Below are 18,836 nucleotides of genomic sequence, written 5' to 3'. Positions count from 1 at the left end.
AATTACTCAGTTTTGGGGCATGCAAGCCAGTTTTGGTTGTCCAGTTAGATGATGCTTTCTATTGCTGTAATTGCTAAAAACAGCAAATAAGGAACCATAGGACAAACAAAAAATCCTTTTACCCAGGTCATAAAGGGTAGACGGTGCACAACACATTACGTGTACAGAACTGGGATTTTATCTTTTGAGTGCTCCAAGACCTCCACGGTGTAAGGGAATTAAGAAGCTCAGTGTTTTCTATTAACAGGCCTTAAAAAGATTAAATTATTGCCAGCAAGAATAGTAATTACTCTGACTTACAAATCTATATCCTTCACAGATGTGGAAAGGATCTGAGAGAACAAAGGCCACACCATGCAGAAATGGTGAAAATACTGAGTGACCATTTTCTGTCTTGGAGGCACCTTTCCTCCTGTCCCCACTCTGCATTTGTACAAATATTATGTATTCATAGCTGAAAAAATCCATAGTCTGGGATGGAGAAAATAAGAGCAATCCTAACACAATGCCTGTATAAAAGTTAGATTTAATGATGTGCCTACTGTGGATTTATTTCCTGATGCTCTTCTGCACTAATAAACCCACATCCCTTGACACACTTGGAAGCCAAACTGAATAATGAAACCAGGAAATTTCTTGGCTGCCATCTACTGTTCAAAACTTTCCTGTATCTCACAGAAAATAAAAGCAAAAAAACCAACCCAAAGAACAGTCACTGACACCTTTAGGCTTTCTCCTTCTCTCCACTCTTCTTGCTAAACCAAATGCTTTTAGGCTGCTTTTACAGACCACTACATTTCTGTAAGGATTCTGTATTTGCTCACCTTTCAATCAGTATCAAGAATGAGAAACACAAAACCTTGTAAACTTAATGACACAGTGTGTAAGGGAAGAACACTGTAGTACTTTTAGTATTTCAGTGAAAGACTGTTAAAGTTTCTACAAATTCACTAGACAGCACTAGAGTGTGATTTCACTGTACAGCAGTAAGTCAGTAGAAGGACAGAGACTAAAAAGCAATGTGCAAGAAAGCTGTCTGCATTCCTATTTTTCAAGGCTTTGTGTCTCTATCAGGGTAAGCCCTACAATATATTTGTTTCTCTCTCTCTCTTATTTTGAGAGCTATCTAGATCTATTTGTCCTTTACAACTCCTCTGCCTCATCTCCTGCCTACTCCTTCATCTGCTTTGCCATGTTTAAAAAAAATTATTTCTAAGATCCCCACTCAGAAGTTCACAAGACTATATATATATATATATATATATGTAAAACATACTACATACATACTACATGCATACATAAGATATATATTACATACATAAACATGCATACATAGCATCGTATAATGAAGCTGACCACATCCTGCTGGTCTCTAGGAGACAAACTGCTCCCTCTCACAGAAAAAGGTATCAGATCGTGAAACAGTTTTTCAAGGATGGTTATAGAGTATGACAACCAAATACAATACATATTAAAAGACCAAAATCATCATCTTTCTGCAAAGAAAGATACTAATAGATGATCTAGTAATAACTTCAGCTTTCACAATTTCTTTGCTCTACTCTTTAGTTTCCTTCATTATTCATCAAAGTTTGGTGTGCTCTGCTGGAAAAGCAATCCTGACTAAAGAATCAGCACACTAGCAGTCTGAAAGGTACAATTCTCAATGGCTGAGGAATGCAAGCAGGTGAGGGCTCATGCTGTAACAAACAGAAGAAAACAAAACAGAAAGAGAAGAAATTAAAGAAAACCTCCCAGCCTGAGCACAATAAAAAGTAAACAGCTGTAAGAAGTGCATCATGGTTCACACACTGCACACCAGGTCATTTTGATCACTTGTGATCAGGGATGCAATTATCTCTGTTGTGTACTTCCAGAGAGGGAATTTGGAAGAACTTGGTGCTTCAACCTACCTGGTTTGAAATGGGGTAAAGAGTGGACTCCAGGCCACGTATCTTCATTTGGTGTTCCAAGTACCTGTACACAAAAAAATTTAAAAACACATTGCTTTAATAGAAAAGACTTAACAAGTCATAGCATTGTAGAAAGCACAATCTAAACTTCAAATAGGCTTCTTCCTTGGGGGATGAGGAGGAGGAAGGAGTTACAAAGGGTTAAATGATTACATTTCCAAGGTAGCAGGGGAGTCTGTAAAGCAGATGGGAATGCTGTGTTCCTGTCACACTGCCTGTTTAACCAATGGATGTTAAAGCTACTTTTCATTGACAAGTATCAAGCTACCTGAGAGCACTGGTGTTACAGAAGCTAGATAATTTAGCTCAGAAATAGCTTAAATCCTTAGAAATTTAAATAAGATAAATAGATAATGAATAGATGCTAGGATAGAAGATTTACACAGATGGTAAAGAGGATTATCAAGAGTGTGGCATGAACAAGAATGCACAGCAAAGTGTTGTTATTTTGACATGGTTACAGTACACATAAAAATAGTAAATTCTTAGGAGATACAGACTTTATTGACTCATGCATTATGCTTTGTTTCTATTCACTTCAACTGTCCTCCTTCTTGTAATGTAAGTCAGATCAACTTACAGCATCAAAGTATTTACACTTCTCACATGCATCCTATATTCTCTGTTCACATGAAAAGTTCACTCTCCGTGCCCTTGACACAAGTAGTAATCAAAGGAAGAGAACTGCCCTAAGTAGTTCTCCCATAGCTGGTTTTCTTCATAGCACATAACTGTCAAGACTTGATTTAAGTAAAGCCAGGAGGAACACTTAAATTACCAGCTCTAGAAACACATTTCTGGACATACTGTGGAATTTAACATTTCACTAGTAGGATCTTTCTGTTCAAAAATTTACAGTCAATTTCTAACGATTGAAAACGCTAGATTCTTTTGAATATGTTTTATAAGTTCAGGCCCTGGAATAAAAAGTTGATATTCTGAGAGAAAGTAATTCACATTAGTCTGGTGCTTGTTTTGCATTATCAATGTACAAAAGCCCCTCGCAGCTCTGCCCCTACCTGCACTGCAGGTCATCTGAATAAATCTTTTGGACATGCATATCTTGAGTCCTTGTGACATTCTGTGGTCACTTATATCAGCATGAAGCAAGGCCAAAGTCAGCATGAAAATCTTTGGTCCAAAAAATGTGAAAAATAGCATCTACTCCAAATCATTTGGAACTGAAGGGATTTATTTTAATTTTGTTTGCTGCAATATACACATGAATTAGGAGCATTAAGGAAGGACACCACTCTAGAATACTTGTTTCATTTCTTAAGCTATGTAAACATTTGTTCATGCTGATAAATTCAAGCTGAAAAAAAATTCTTAGAAGCAAGACTGGCAAGGTAAAACACAAAAAGTTTTCTTCAACTCTGCCAGAAATTATTAAATTAAATTTAGAAATGAGCTTAAAAACTTGAGACAAAAGTAAGAGAGCTCTAAAATAGATACAATTTTTACTTACAAGGTTTGCTTTATGAGTCTAAGACTTCTAATTTGTTGAGCATTTTACAATAGTCATATGTTTCTAATCTAAGAACATTAATCCAAAGATATTTTCTCCACAATCAAATACAATAGGCAAACAGTCCAACTTAGATGTAGTGTGATCTGTACAAGGTGAAAGCAGAACACCAAGATGACAAAAGTGACAGTATCAGTGCAACTATAGAGTATACATTCCCATAGCTATTTATGTATGCAAATTCACTGATTTCATTTGTAAATATTGTTTGTAGCACATTTCTTTCAGTCCTTGTGATATGTCTTAATTGGCACTTGAGTAAGATAAACCTGGCCCTGCAACGCTGATTCATCACAACACCCGTGTTCATCTCATTATTGCTGTTAGAGAGAGCACAATTCTGGCATTAAACATTGAGGAAGTTTGGAGACACCGTCGGCACTATGTCACAAAATCAATTTGCAAATAACTTCCACTTACCTTCTGCATTAATCAAGCTCCTGGTGCCAAGCATCTCCCAGACCAGGAGAGGGAGCCCGTGGATCAAAAACAGAGATTCTTGCATCGATTTAAATTTAGAAATAAGGTTCTCAACTTTGCAACCCCTCTTATTGAATCAAAGGAATATTCTCTTATTAAATAAGATGTATTGGTTATGAATATATTTGTTCTGAATATTAAAAAAATTAGCCACATTCCTCTAAAAGTGAGTTCTTATTTGCCTCTTATTTTAGATGAGACAGAGACTATGGGACTGTACAGATAAAAATTAAAACCAGATAACAAAATCTGTAATTTTCGCATTTTAAAGGAATCATACTTGATTCACTGTTTCTTGTTTCACTAGTTTTCCAATCCATTTCTTTAATAATATTCTAGCACATCTGCCACCACAGTATGTAGGAGCCAGCTATGAGCAAGTCCTGCGCATTGGAATACTCAAACAACCTACAATATTTATACCTTCTCTCAAGGGCAGCAGTCAGGCTGAAAACAACTGCAGGTTTTCTAGCATCTAAATGCCAACCATTTTTAAGGTAGAGACACTTGGTAGTTCAGGAAAGGATCCAAACACCTTATTTTAATGCATGGCACAAACACTACTTCCACACAATATTTAGCATATGTAATACAGAAATTCACAATATGTGATAACCAACAAAAAAGGAGGAGAAGGCAACAGTGAAAGAACTGTGGTTTTGGATAAGATGAAACAGTCACTGCCCACAGGTAAGTCAACATAAAGAGATTTGTAAGCATCACTTTGTAAGTGATTCTCCTAAGCAGCAATCAATCCCATTTTGATGAGTGGGATTAAGAAATCCAAAGCAACGAGTTTTGACACCTGCTATAAACAAAGCAAAGTGGGGTTCATACTTAACATCACAGTGGAGAAGAATCTGCCTTGTTTTGCAGCTTACAAGAGAGAACTAACAAGGAAAAGGGAAGGGAGAGCCCAACAGTCTTCTGGTTTTGCTGGAATACACTGTCACTTAGCAGTGAAGACTGATTATCCAGACCTAGACAACAGCCGAACACCAGGAGCTGTTATTTTACAGGTGACCTCCTAGCCCCAACTTTCATGGTCCACCACTTCTCATCCTAAGCATGACACCAGGAGTTCTGCCTTCTCCATATTTTAACACTTTTTCTTTCCATTTCATCTTCAAAAACCATAAAAATAACCCCCACTGTCACGGCAATCAAGCTCCAACTTAATACCAGAAATAAACTTTCATTTAGCATTGAGAATTGCTTGAAAAAATAACTTGTTTGCTTTCTCTACTGAAAATTTGCTTCTCAGAAAAGTAAGCATTCAGCTTGCATGGTTCAATAGCCTATTTTCTTTAAATTGAATTACTAACACAAGACTAATCTACAATTCTTGTTTTTGGAATGGATTTAATGTTTTCCAGGGACCATGGTGATTATGGTTTCTGCAAAGAAGACTCCAAAATCTGCTGGGGTTCTGCTGTTCCACACCACAGACAAGACTCTGGCATCTTTTTGTTCTCTGACAAGAGATATAAAATTATGTTCTCATTTGAAACTTGCTATTAAAAATCAGGACCAGATTCTAATTCCATTTGTAGGATGAGAAGTCTATTTATATAAAAATAATAGATTTACAATACATCAGGGTACTGAGGGTCAAATACCTGTACTGCCAGTTGATACCATTAGGGTTTGGCAGAAAGTTACAAAAACAGAACCTGCTGTTCAAATCTCCATACACAAGCATGATATGGAAAGATTTCCTAGGAAATGCAACAAAAGTGTATCAAGGGCTACTGAATTACCTTATTTTTTTAATATAAGAAAAATTTTGGGGTTCACATCTGGTTTTGCAAGGACTCACCATTCCCTGGTGTACAAGGGAATAATTAGTTTACAGTGAGCTTTGCACCACTCTACCAACACAATTAGTCACGTTGTCCTGTGTTCTGCTTCAAATGCAAAACCATCCCACATTACTGCCATCTATTAGATGAGCAGCAGTGCAAATCTTTCCTACCAGCTCTTTCCCAATTGCTGGCATAATTAATAAAGAAAAGCATTTCCTTTTACACTACAAGTTTTGAAAAGACAAAGCTGCATATTACTGATATGACACTGTAACCTTTGTTAGAGCTGATGATCCTCAAGAAGAGCGATGTTTTGGACTTCAAGAAAACAAAGAACTTGAAGCTTGTGGTATTATTCAGAGCAGAATGAAAGACAAGACCAGAATGCAAATGAGCTGCTTTTCCTTAGACAAGGAAGAGTTATGGAAATCAGGCTAAATAATATGCAGAATTTTAGATTTTTTTAATGTTAGGTCAACTTGATGAACAACCAAAGTTTAGTAAAACAAAAAAAAAAGCGTCAGGAGGATGCAATTTTTTCCTTTTAAAGGAAGAGGGGTTTGTTTAAAAATGCCCTGAAATTTTAACTGGGAAAAGTTACAAGCTGGATGTAAAAATGTTTTCTTATTTTATTGTGCCTTTTAAGGATGTTCAAGATTTATTTTCCAGTCTTCTTGTTTGCTGGGTAAAACATACTGCATTTAGTGAATCCTTGCCTGTGACGTACCATGGAAAACTTTGAGGAACTGAACTCAATCAAAAGATGAAGAAAATAAGAATTGCAAACCATTTGCAAATCAGCAATCCCTTCCTGTTGAGTGAGATTTGGAGGTTTCAGATGTTGGGTTTTTCAACAAAAATCTTTCTATTCTTTGGAAACATATATCAAATGAAGTTTTCCACTTAGTCAAAAACCTAGGTGTTTTCTGTTTCATTAGGGGAAATGACATTACTGCTTTAGATCTGCCTCTTGAGGAGCAGTGTGAATTCCAGGGTTTTTCCACAGCAGCTCCATCACTCTCAGAACCTATGGAAGAGAAATGGTGCTAAGCATTTGTCCAGATGATCCACTTGCAGCCACATTCCCCTCCTGAGGAGTAGAGTCAGGTAGATCTGAACCACATCTTTCACAATCTGTAAAAGTTCTGTGTTACAACCCAATAATGTCAGTGAGCACAAAGTACATGTAGCAGTGAAGACCAAAGAATGAACTTCATCCTTCAAGTTAGCATTTGGTTTTAGTATAATAGGGTAGAAAAAACCTTCAGTAACTATCTGTGTATTTTGCATGCTGACTCAGTCTGCTGACTGACAGCTGCAGTGAGGCTTCCTTCAACTCTGCTGGGCACAATGGTGACAGCTGAGTGTCAAGTTTAATATCCAAAAGATAGAGTCACAAATGGAATTGCCTCAATACCAGTCATTTCTTTCATTTCTTCACATCAGGAGTTGAGAGATTTGCTTTTGCAGTTCCATTTCCATAAGGGCCTGCAGATCTATGAATTTGTGTAATGCACTTACAGGTCTGTTAGGGGCCAAACACATTTTACCCTTGCACATGTTGTGCAAGTTCCAGGGCTCACAGCTGCAGCAAAGAAGTCACTTCATTTGCACTAGGACGGCAAGAATGTATTTATTTGGATTAATGAAAAGTAAAGACCACATGCCTATTCATTGTCCTTGAGATTTAGAATATTGAAGCCTTACTTCATTAAATGAATGGCAAAAAATTATACATAGTTCCTAGACCAGGAATCCATGCCAATTCAAAGTTAAAACAATGGAAGTAAGATTGTGTAATCTAGGCAGTCTCTTCCCATGTGGAATGTAATAAAGACCTTGTTCTGAACCTGAAAGCCATATTTTAGTAAAATTAATTTTCTTACATAGCAAACTTTCTGTGTTTTTTTCAGTCAACTGTCATCAAAATATCCCTTCATTATTCCAACACAGGTAAGAAATTAAATACCAGTGAAACAGATTAAAAAAATAGAAGATGCAATGCAACAGATTAAGCATACAGAAAACACAACTTGTATGATTCCTCTCCAGAACAAAAGTGTTAAACAAGAAAACATAATTCTTCACAGACAAATACAGAGTTTCAAAGTCTTATTCTTAGTTTTATATGTAAAACAGGTAGTAATATTTTTTTGCTTCCTTATGTGTAAATGCTACTGGAAAAATATAAATGGTATCATGAAAAAATCCTTACAAGGACAATACATGGCAAAAGGAAAAAGAAATTCAACAGCCACCATGCACAATGATAATGTGCAAAAGAATATTTTTAATGTGATCTGCATTCATTCAGGAAATTAAATCAGAATTATGGATTTAGGAGAAAACAAGGCTGGTTAGAAAACAAACTAGAGTAGTTATTTTGTAAGTTATTTTGTAAATTATCTAAGCATGGTCTTAACAAAAAAAAAGCCAAAAAACCAACAACAACCAAAAAAAAAAAAAAAAAAAAAAAAAATCCAAAAAAACCCCAAAAAAAAACCCACTAAAAAACAAAAAGGAAAGTATTAAATTCTTTTACTAGCCTTATGAAATACCTGCTACAGAGATTATAAGGCTGGGACAGAAGAGCAACACAAAAGAGAGAAGGTACCTCCTCACCAACCCCATAAACGTGCTCTTCATGTAAGGAAAGTGATGCTGTTGTGTGAAAAAAAATGGAAGTTATTGAAACTTATTCTTTAAGGTGAAAAAAGAAGCAGCAAGAAGAGAATGAGGCTTAACAAAAGTCTGACTCAGGCATCAAGTGGAATATCATCATTCCATTCTATGTGGGTAATTGAACCACTTCCTTTGAACATAAGAAGTGATTCAATACGAAGCTGTATTCTAAAACCTTGGGGTAATGTGCCAGTATGGATGAAGGAAGCAAAATATTCCCACAAAACTCTAATAACACACATTCGTTTAAAAAAAGAAAAAACAAAACATCAAGCTCAACTAATATTTTTGCTTTGGCTCTGTCAAAGATGAAAAATGAGGTACTTGAAACAGTAGAGGCCCCAACTGTTCTTAACTTCCTTCCCCCATGAGGCAAAATACAATGAAGTCTTGCCAGGAAACCTTTTTAATATGTGATTTTTTCCATCCTTACTTATGTATATAAACAATATTTTAGTAGCTGTCTGCATTGCAAAGTTAAATTTATTCCAACACTGTTTCCATACCATTTGCAGCACAAGTAAATTCATCACTCTCCTCATACCCACGGTAACCACCTTTCTGCGGGTCCCTGGCAGGGGCAGCACTGCAGCTGTGCCAACATGAGGAGGAGAGCAGGGACTGGAGAGTGCCCAAACACAGCCAAAGCCCTGCCAGAGCCAGGCTCTGCCCACTGGCCCTGCACCAGCTGGGAGAGACAGCTGGGAGGAGGAGGAGGAGGAGGAGCTGAGCAGCCCTCACTGCAGACACAGCTCTGCAGAGCACCAGGACAAGATGAAATTAAACCCCCAGCCCTACAACACAGCACCACATGTGCTGACATGTGGGGTCTGACATGCCAGTGTCCTTAAATGTCCACTCAGGGAAGGGGTTTGGTTGTTCCAAAAGGTACCTAATAAATGCTTACAACACTTTTGACAGGGCTGTTCCTGTGATTTGATGAGACGATTTTTAGAAACAAATTCTGTCCATAATCCAGACTGAACTGGAATCAGCACAAAACTAGAGTATTTAATCTAAATTTCACAATGAGAAAAAAAAGCAAGTGTGAAACAACTCGTACAGGACTGTGGCATCCTCTTCCTACAGGGAGTCAGCACATTTCTTCATAGGGCCCTGTTTATTAACTCAGAACATTCGTAGAAGTTCACATGGTGCAAGAAACTGTTTTTTAAATTTAGTGGTTCTCACGAAAATGTTTATGTGAATAAGATGAATGCTAAAAAAGAACTAGAAAAAAGGATTTGGCTAACTTATTTTGAAAATAAGAGGGGCCTAGCCTGTAGAGACACAACCCGAAATTAGCAGCAAAAGGAGAAAAAGGAAACTCCCGACAGAGACTGCACTTTCCCTCAAACCAGTGCAACCATGCAGCAATTTTGCCAAATCAAAAGCTAGTTAAACAATGATGTACATGGTAAAAGGAGATTGTTTATCTCCAAAGTGAAAAGATGGCTCCTCTATGAGGGATGCTCCATGCAGAACTGCTAAAAGCAGAACAGAGAATCTGTTCTTTCATCTTTCCCAGCCATCTCTGCTCAGGAGTCTCCTTCCATCAGCAAAAAATCTCATAATCAGAATTTTAAAATTCTGACATTAAACTAGACTTAAGGTCTCTGATATCTGCTTTGGAGCTGCAGAAACTATAAAAGACCTCAACAGGATGAAACTGATCCTTATTAAGAAGAGAAAAGCTTTTGTAGACCTCAAAACAGTGGATCAGGAAAAGACTGGGATGAAAGTTCATGTAGATTACTCAAGCTAACCTCAAAAGATTTCTCTCCCCTTCTACAAGGAGAGAAGTTTGGTTTTCTGGCATTGACAGAGCTTGTGAGCTCTCAAGTAAGGTTACAGAGAGGAAATGATTTCACAGAGGAAGAGATTGGTGTTAATACATGTGAAGAAGCAGCAGCTGCTGCTAGCTGTGCTGGAAGGTCTCTTCCTTACTGCTTGGGAACAAACAGAATGGTTTTCTTTACTGCACAGCCACCAATCTTCTGCCAGAAGGACCCCGTGGCTCACAAGTCATGCTTGTTTACCTATTTAAAATCTGCTCTGATTTACTCTGTATAGATAGTGATATACTCTGCATTTCACATTTTCTATCTGGTCTAGGCTGCAAAGCCTTTGGAACAACCCACCCAAACAGAGTCCTCTCCTAAACATGCTCTTTAAAGATTTATTTCTAATATTTTTACTGACTTATTTTCTTTAAACTGAAAAAGGGGAATAAAAATAAAAGCCAAAACCTTGTGGGAGGCTTCATGAAATGTACTTCCAGAAGCCCTGCTGTGCTGGCTCAGCAGCTGGCTCATTTGAATTCCAGGTATGCACTACACAGGGTTTTTTGGAAATGCTGGCTTATCGGAAAAGCAATGCTCCCCTTGGATCATAAAGCTGGCTTTATGGTCTTTTTGAAGACCATAAAACTGGCTCAGCTAACACATATGAATTCCTACCTAGTGTTGCAGGATCCAATCTCATTGGCACAGGCCAAGCTACGCCGTTGCATCAGGATACTTAAGGGTAAAGCTGCCATTCAGTTGGAAAGCTTATTTAAATAATTAACAGACCAAAGTATGCATATTCCTATGAATTGTCATAAAAACAGCAAGAAAAACCTTTTTATTTAAAATAAAATTATGTTTCTTCACTATGGTGTCATTTAACTGCAACTGTTTAAACAAACCAGAACATTTGGGATCACATCCTTTCTCCACAAGGATTTTCTCTGACCCACGGGTTTTCACAGGAACCAATTAAGGTTCCCCCAGAACAAAACCTGCACTCTGAAGCAGTGAATGCACAATGCACTTCTCTGATACTGGAATGTTTTGTCTCTGGCCTGGTGCCCAGTCCCAGCACGTCAGAGGAAGGATTGTGCCTGGTTCTGACAACACACCCGGACTCACCGCTCCTCACGCCCCAGGAACAGCACCAGCACGGCACAATGGACACTCATGACACGTGCTGCTTATGGGATAGAAATACACTTGCAGAGGAAAGCTGCTGTGCTAAGGCAGATAGAATACTGGAGCTGGGCTGACTAAGCTGCCTGAGCTCACTGTCTGGGCCAAAAAAAAAAAATTAAAAAAAATCATGAAAATCCTTTTTCTCACCTAAAAAACCAGGGGAGGTAACATATACTAAGACCTATATATGAAACATGGTGCTCAGCATCACAGAACAGCATGACATTAGAATTTGATCAGATCATCCAGAAGTTTGCCAGCTCCTTATTTTGCCAATTAAGGTCTTGATCTTGTAATAATCTCAATTTTGAATAGATTTGTGAAGCCACATGGAGCTCAGTGATGCAGTGGGTATTTTGTCTAGTTTTTTTAAGTGACAATCTGCAGAAAATGAAGTCACACTGCCATTTGAAGAATGTGCAGGTTCAGGTGTTACAATGTTTCTGAAACAGTGAGGGCATTAATAATGAGCTCCACTTGTGATGGGTATATAGATAGATAAGAGTACTCCTCTTGGATGTCTAAATATCCAGCTGATTCCTACACTGAACCTTATCAGAATTCCCAAACCAAATCCCTGTGAAAAATGTCTAACCTTATCACTTAAAATCCATTTCAAGTGATACAGTTCGAAGTGTGCCTCCTACAACAAAACACAGCATGATGGTTGGGGTACTCACTCCAGGCAGCAGTATTTTGCTGCTACAAAAGAAAAGAGTTTTATACTATCCTTCTGAATCACAGGCACAGAACAAGCAAGCAGAATGAAAAATGGAAGTACAGAAATATTTTTTTCCTAAAAATGAGGGAAATGTCAGCCTACGTCTGATGGAGAGAGAGTGGCTATAAAAGCAGCTGAGACACTTTAAGTGGGGTCAGTGCAGAATCCCAGGGAGTTATGCATTCTCACCCAGAGGATGGTAAAGTCTATGGGAGGACTGGCAGAACAAAATTTGTATCCTCCAGTGCAGCCTAGTGAGCCAGCACACCTCACTCAGAGCACTTTCCATGAATTCTTTGCTGAAACATCTTCCCATTTTCCTGACACTTTCTTCACCTATTTCCTTGCAAACCCATTGATAGGAAGGGGTTCACTGCCCTGACACAGTGAGCTACATGCCCAAACACTGAAGTCAGAAATGGGTTTTGAAAGAGTACAGAATGTTGAGATGACAAAATTTTCAAAGATTGGAAGCTGTGATTTAACCATTTATTGCTCACTTAGCAGCTGTGGCCTTACCAAGCAGATGGCAGATAGCCTATGAGTTTTCATTTTGCTTGTTTAAATGAAGGTGAAAGCTGGTGTATCTCAGCTGGGAGAGGCAGTGGCACTGCCAGCTTCAGTAAACCATCGTGTTTGCTTTGACAGTGGCGCACTTGGTAACTTTGTCCATGACTCCTGAGCTAGCAAAAGCACCATGCAGGAGGCACTAGGGTGTAGTCATCTCCTGTCTCTAGGTAAACTTTAAGCTGCCTGCCGGGCAGCTGCAGTGGCAGATCCTGCTCTTGGCAGCACTACTTTTGGGCAAAGTGGAACAACTCCCGCAGGAGCTGCTGGAACTGATCCTCTCTACTCACTGGAGAAAGGAGCTTGAGAGGACTCAGTATTTGGAGAACATACTGCCTACAGCTCCAATATGAATTGAGGGGGCTTGCACTGAAATAATTAGAAAGAAAATTTGCACAGATATATGACAATGAGCTTCAGTACCACTGGTAGTCAATAATGAGAGAGAGGAGGGGGAAGACTGGATTAACAATCTCTTATCCTCTGTCCCCAGTACCTTAAGGTCCACAGAAATACATGGCCTCAAATACTGATGACATGAAGGCTCAAAAATTATGGGACATCAGATACAAGAATGGTAAAATGACAATTTAAATCTTTAACATGAGCAACTCTGCTATTACAAGGTATTTTGGAGGTAAATTTTAAAGATCTCACTGAAGTAGAAGAAAGGGAGATGCTACACCAATGAGACAATCAACTATGCAAGTTATCAGAGAGAAAAATCAACCTCTCAACACTGTGGTGCAGCTAATCTCTTGGACAATGTGAGGAATGCAGATGAGCAGCACAATGTTATTATTAAGCTATTTAAGAGGCCACAAAAGCAACAAAACCGTGAAAACATTAGCAAGAAGAAGATACTATAAAGCAGAAGTGGTAGGAAGCTGCATTGAAAGTACATTTTACTGAAAGTTAATGAAGCCCAGTGAAGAGATGACTTTAGTAGCAAACAGGTGTTTCACTACCCTCAGTTTTCAGCATTCACTGGTCTGAATTTTTTTTTTTATGGTATATGGTATTGCAGAGTTTTCATGAAAAGACCAGTTAAACAAACAAAAGATGATTTTCCCTAGGTACAGTTTGAACTGCTTTGAACTGCTGAGCAGCTGATAAAGTGATATGATGCAGTGAGGTCAGCAGGGCCTCATCCCCACCCCTCCCTTTCCAAGAGGAAGGAGGAACACTAACCCACTGTAATGAGCTGGCTCAGCCGCATAGTAATGTCATCAACCACACAGCTCAGCCATCAGACCAGGGCAGATTATACCAAAATGTACAGCATCTCAAACATCCAAATTATTAAGGTCTCTTTTTAAGTAATTAGGGAAATATGTTTTATGAATGCTCACCAAGATGAGACATGAAGGATACTTAAAGGATTGATAAAGTCCTTGGCTGCTTTCCCTCTGATTTTCATGAAGGGTCAGTCCAGAGATGCAAAATTTATGTACTTTTGTTTCTCTTATGAGAACAGCACACTTACCAGTTATTTAATACAATCACATTCATACATAGGTTAAAAATGCAAATATAATCTGTTCTAAGATGAAAATTAGTTATAATTCAAATAACACCGTTTTGAAAAAGAAGTAGATTTAGAATATTTTAAAAAGTGCTGTGAAAGGAAGTAGGCATTATTCTAAAGTAATAAATCCCTCTTTATAATGTAATAAAATTTAATCAAATTGAAAGCTTACAAAGTCAATTGATTTCTCACCTATAAAAAGATACAGAAATCCAACTGTAATATTCCAGTGTTCTAAGTCAGATGCTAAAAATCTTTGATTCGTACTCATCAGGGTAATCATATTTATATGAGAACATACGTGCTGTAGCACACATTCTTTGCTAAGTATTTACCTTATGCCGTTCTGCTCCATCACCAACAGGTTTGAGAGTTTGCATTGCAGCCATATGGGTCCTATTCTGCCCTGAGAAAGCACTGTGAAGAATTCTTACTATGGTGTCACAAAATATATTGTTAGCTTTCTGTGATGTACTTGGAAACAGACCTCATTTGCCAGAAATACAGCTACACAGTGATATATATGCACACTCCAAAGACAAACAGCAAACACAGAACATTTTTCTTCCTGCAACTGACAGCTGGAGAATCCTGCTCTGCTTTAGCCTCCAAGTCACTTTAAACTGAGAGCTTAGAAGATTGTGGAAGGAAGAACCAAAGCAAAAGAATAAAACATAATACTGCATAGCTCATATATGCTCTATTTATTTCACACTCAGTTGAGAATACCTATTGCATTAAGATCCTAGTCAGGTAATTCTTCTACTCTCAGTATCTTATGAAGGCTTCCTTTCTTTTTTTTTTTTTACATTTTCTTATGCAGCAAAATACATTTCATTTCTATAGCCCTTTCTTTTCCCTTTTCCTACTTATTAATACTGATTTTGTCAGGAGGATTTTCTTTTCTCTGTGCAAGTCTCATAAGAAATGGCAACACACAAATAGTGGACACACAGAAATTGTGTGACAACATTTTTACATGTGTAATTAAAACTTGGACAAGGTTATAAAAAATTTCAACATATGAAAATTTTATGCCCAAGTTATTCAACTATAGACATTTAATGAACTAGAAAAGCAGCTATCCTAATCAAGGTGTATTTATGTTTGCCCCTCGAAAATTTGAAGCCTCCTGAAATCACTAAGCTTATCTCAACATTTACATTTAGCTCACTATGGATCAGCAGCTTGTGAAAATGATAGTTGAAGACATCTTATGTCAAATGCATTTAGCATCTTGCTAAATGAATACCTAGTCTAGGGGACTGATAATGGAAACACTGAAATGGGTATTAAAGCCTAACTTTACTCAAATTAGGCTTACTGCAAATGGTACCTCAAAGCATGTGCATGGGCTGAAGGGGAAGTTTCTCCCAGACACCATGATAGAGAGGTATCCACTTTTAGTAGTTCTAAGGAGGACAGAAGAAAATGGCTATTATTCTTGAAGACTTTTAAGAAACATGTAAACAGGCAAGACATATCAATCTTATATTCTCACAACCCATCCCCAAAACCATCATCTAAAACAACCTCACATTGATTTTTAGACATTTTTAACCTTAAGGATGTTCCAGCTTTTGCTACAGATCATAAACAATTTTGGCCTTCAAGATGCTATACAGAAAACTCACTTTTGACAAGAAATGTGCAATTCAAACACAAGTGAAAGAAGAAAGGGAAAACGGAATATTCAAGTGCAATGAACATTTTTTCTTAACTTATGAAAGAAAAAGCAATGTGACAATTTGATACCTGCTAATTTATCTCTCCTAGCAAATAAAGCCAGCATACTAGGGTAAGTTTTTTAATATGTCTGTGGTTTTTATAGTAATATATTATCTTGTAGAATAAATTTTTTGCTAGCAGACAAACGCTTCTGCTCAGAATGGGCTTCAGCTCCCACAAGCGCACAAATAGCTTGCAACTGTTTTTCTGTTCAGTGTCACCTGCATGCAAAATTGTTTGCAATTACAGCTCCATATCACACGTGGACACAACAAGCACAGAGAGGGATTTTACATGGCAAAGAAGATATTTCTGTGGTGTAAGGGGCCAAGAAGGAAGGTGCCTGCAAAGACGTAAATCAGTGCACTGATTTACACCAGGTACTGATTTGTACCAGCTGAGTCTCATCACTTTTTTTTTTTCAATGTATTGACTGTAAACACCCTCTCAAAGGCTAGAGGCAAGTCTGGAAAAGAAACAATGCTTCCGTATAATTATAGCCCATTTCTCATTCAGCAGCTGAAATATGGCAGAAAGTAAACATTCTCATTCCAAAGAAAACCACAAAGCCATTGTTTTCCACTGAACCATGTTTAAATTTGTTTTCTTTTTCTGATAGCCAATTACTCCTCATGTTTTGCACTACCAAGATGATAATAACCCACACTTCTGCAATGCCAGCCCAGCCATGCTCAGGGTTTTGCTCATAATTAGTAGGCTGGACAGGAACATCTTGCAGGCAGATGACACCTATGTGCATGAGGTTTTGTGACTGGCTTGCCTGAAATCCAACCAACTCTCAAAGCAAAAAGATGGGATTACACATTAATTTATTACTTTGTCTCCTTCTCTTCCCTCCTGCTGCCAGCTGGTAGTTCCCCTGGAAAGTGTCCACAATACACCAGTGGGTATTTTTATGATTTTAAACATGGGTAAATGGGAGATGGAGTGTCCCAATTTCTAATAGAAATGTTAGCATTTTTTATTAGTTTGAGTTTGAGATACATATTTTTTAAAGCCTCCTTTCCTAACACACATAGGCAATACTCCTCTAGAAATTGTCCTACATTTTTACAACATTGCTGTTTTTAGATCCTGGGCCAAGCTTGTTTGCCCAGTACCATATGGGTTTAATGGTATGAGGCAAAGAACAGCACAGACTATTGATACTCAGACATGTTGAGGATGGGAGCTCTTCATTAAAAAGTGAATGCAAATTAGCATAATTTACCTTGTGCCCTGATATATGGGAAAAAGTCTACTCACACAGTAATAAACAAAACAATATAGTGCAGTCAGAGATCAAAAATTGAGCTGAAACTCCATAACAAGAAATTTTAAAAATTACCAGAATCCTTTACAAAGCAAGAATACATAGGAGGTTTACTTTGCTTTTAAAAGTTCACTTTAAAGGTTAATTTCACTCATACTTGCCTAGTTTAGAATTACTTTCATTTGAAGTTTGGCATAAGACATAAAGCCCAGAGAGGAACCTTGTAAAAGTGGTATCAGTGCAAAACCTGCAGGCAAGTACGGTAAAATACTGAGTAAGTGCTAACAACTTCAAAGAGAAGACCCACAGGTAGAGAAGCCTGCTATTTATGTAATTAATTTTCAGTGGTGCTGAAAAGAAGTAAAATATTTTGCATATTGTTGTAAAGCACAGGAGAGGTTGATTTACTAGCAGGATTGCACTTTTCTACATATGTATTGTGTTATAGAAGATAGAACTCAGCATCATGTTTCTAATTAATTAGTTTCAAAAACCCCCCTCATTTTCCTCATTAAGTCATTGGTGGGAAGCAAACAGAAAGACATGGGAGGAAAACACAAACTTTGCCCTCTAAGCAAGAACAATATTACATTTATATTACTATAGATTCATCCAGCCAGAAGAATAGATGGCACCATAGACATCATATCTACACAAAATAAAATTTCAGCCCACGACAAAAAACACCAAAAAATTTGACTAAGTACCTGTTACACAGATGAACTTCAAAATCCAATAGTTTAAAGTGCTCCTCCCTTGGGTTTAGCATTGCTATCTTCCCAAAAGATACTACTAATACAATGTACCAGAAAGCACATTTTCTTTGGGTCCATCATAAGCTTAAAAGCTCTTGAAAAGTATTATCTCAGGCTTCAGAGGATGTCAGTGGCATGAAGCAAACCTTCAGACACAGAACTACAGGGAGAAAGATTCGCAGCTTCACAAATGCCTGTTAAGATCAGATGTGGAGGAAACACTACTAGCCTGCATTACAAGACACTCCAGGCTTGTAGTCATATGTCACAAGTCTGTGTGCAAATATGTATAAAAAACAATATTGTTAGCCTTTAAAATCTTCAATAATGGGAGAAACACTTTCATTCCCATTGAAATTAAAATGTCACTTTCCATAGCTATCTGAAATGGCAAATTCTTGTGTTTTGCTGCACAGCTCCATGTGGAAAGCTGGCATTTCTGGTGTCGCAGATCAGGCTGCTGGGCTCAATGCATACTGTTCCCTTTTAATTACTTTTTAGTACTGTGTGTTATGGTACCCTACAGAGCAATAGCATCCAATATCAGAGAGGAGTCCTCAGCTTGTTCAATATGCGTGTCAAGAAATACAGAATCTTCTGGCTGCCATTTCCCACTCCTGCTGTGCCACCCTACCTGCAGTGTGATGTTGCTGTGGTGCACATGCTTCCCACAACCATGTTTGCAGAGAGAATTCCCATTTTCAGACAAACCAGCCTTTAAATGCCATTGTCCTGCCTGTTCAGAGAGCTACAAAGTACCAGGAGAACTCTTTGTACATTATTCTTGCAGTGAAACCTAATTTGCAGTGTAGTGGCACCAAGGC

The 18,836-nt window shown here is 37.9% G+C and overlaps 1 protein-coding gene across 1 annotated transcript in view; it reads right to left on the bottom strand.

The window, feature by feature from the left end:
* The window catches only part of CDK14 (cyclin dependent kinase 14), a 313,331-nt gene that overhangs the window by 98,759 nt on the left and 195,736 nt on the right, over positions 1-18,836 (bottom strand). The window contains exon 11 of the mRNA XM_041466561.1: positions 1,914-1,977. Coding sequence (XP_041322495.1) covers positions 1,914-1,977 — 64 coding nt within the window. The remainder of the gene's footprint in view (positions 1-1,913; positions 1,978-18,836) is intronic.

Source organism: Pyrgilauda ruficollis, unplaced genomic scaffold, assembly GCF_017590135.1.
Source record: "Pyrgilauda ruficollis isolate IOZ18807 unplaced genomic scaffold, ASM1759013v1 scaffold2, whole genome shotgun sequence".
Taxonomy (NCBI): Eukaryota; Metazoa; Chordata; class Aves; order Passeriformes; family Passeridae; genus Pyrgilauda; species Pyrgilauda ruficollis.
The sequence above is the reverse complement of the archived record's forward strand: the minus strand, read 5'-3'. Positions and strand labels throughout refer to the sequence as shown.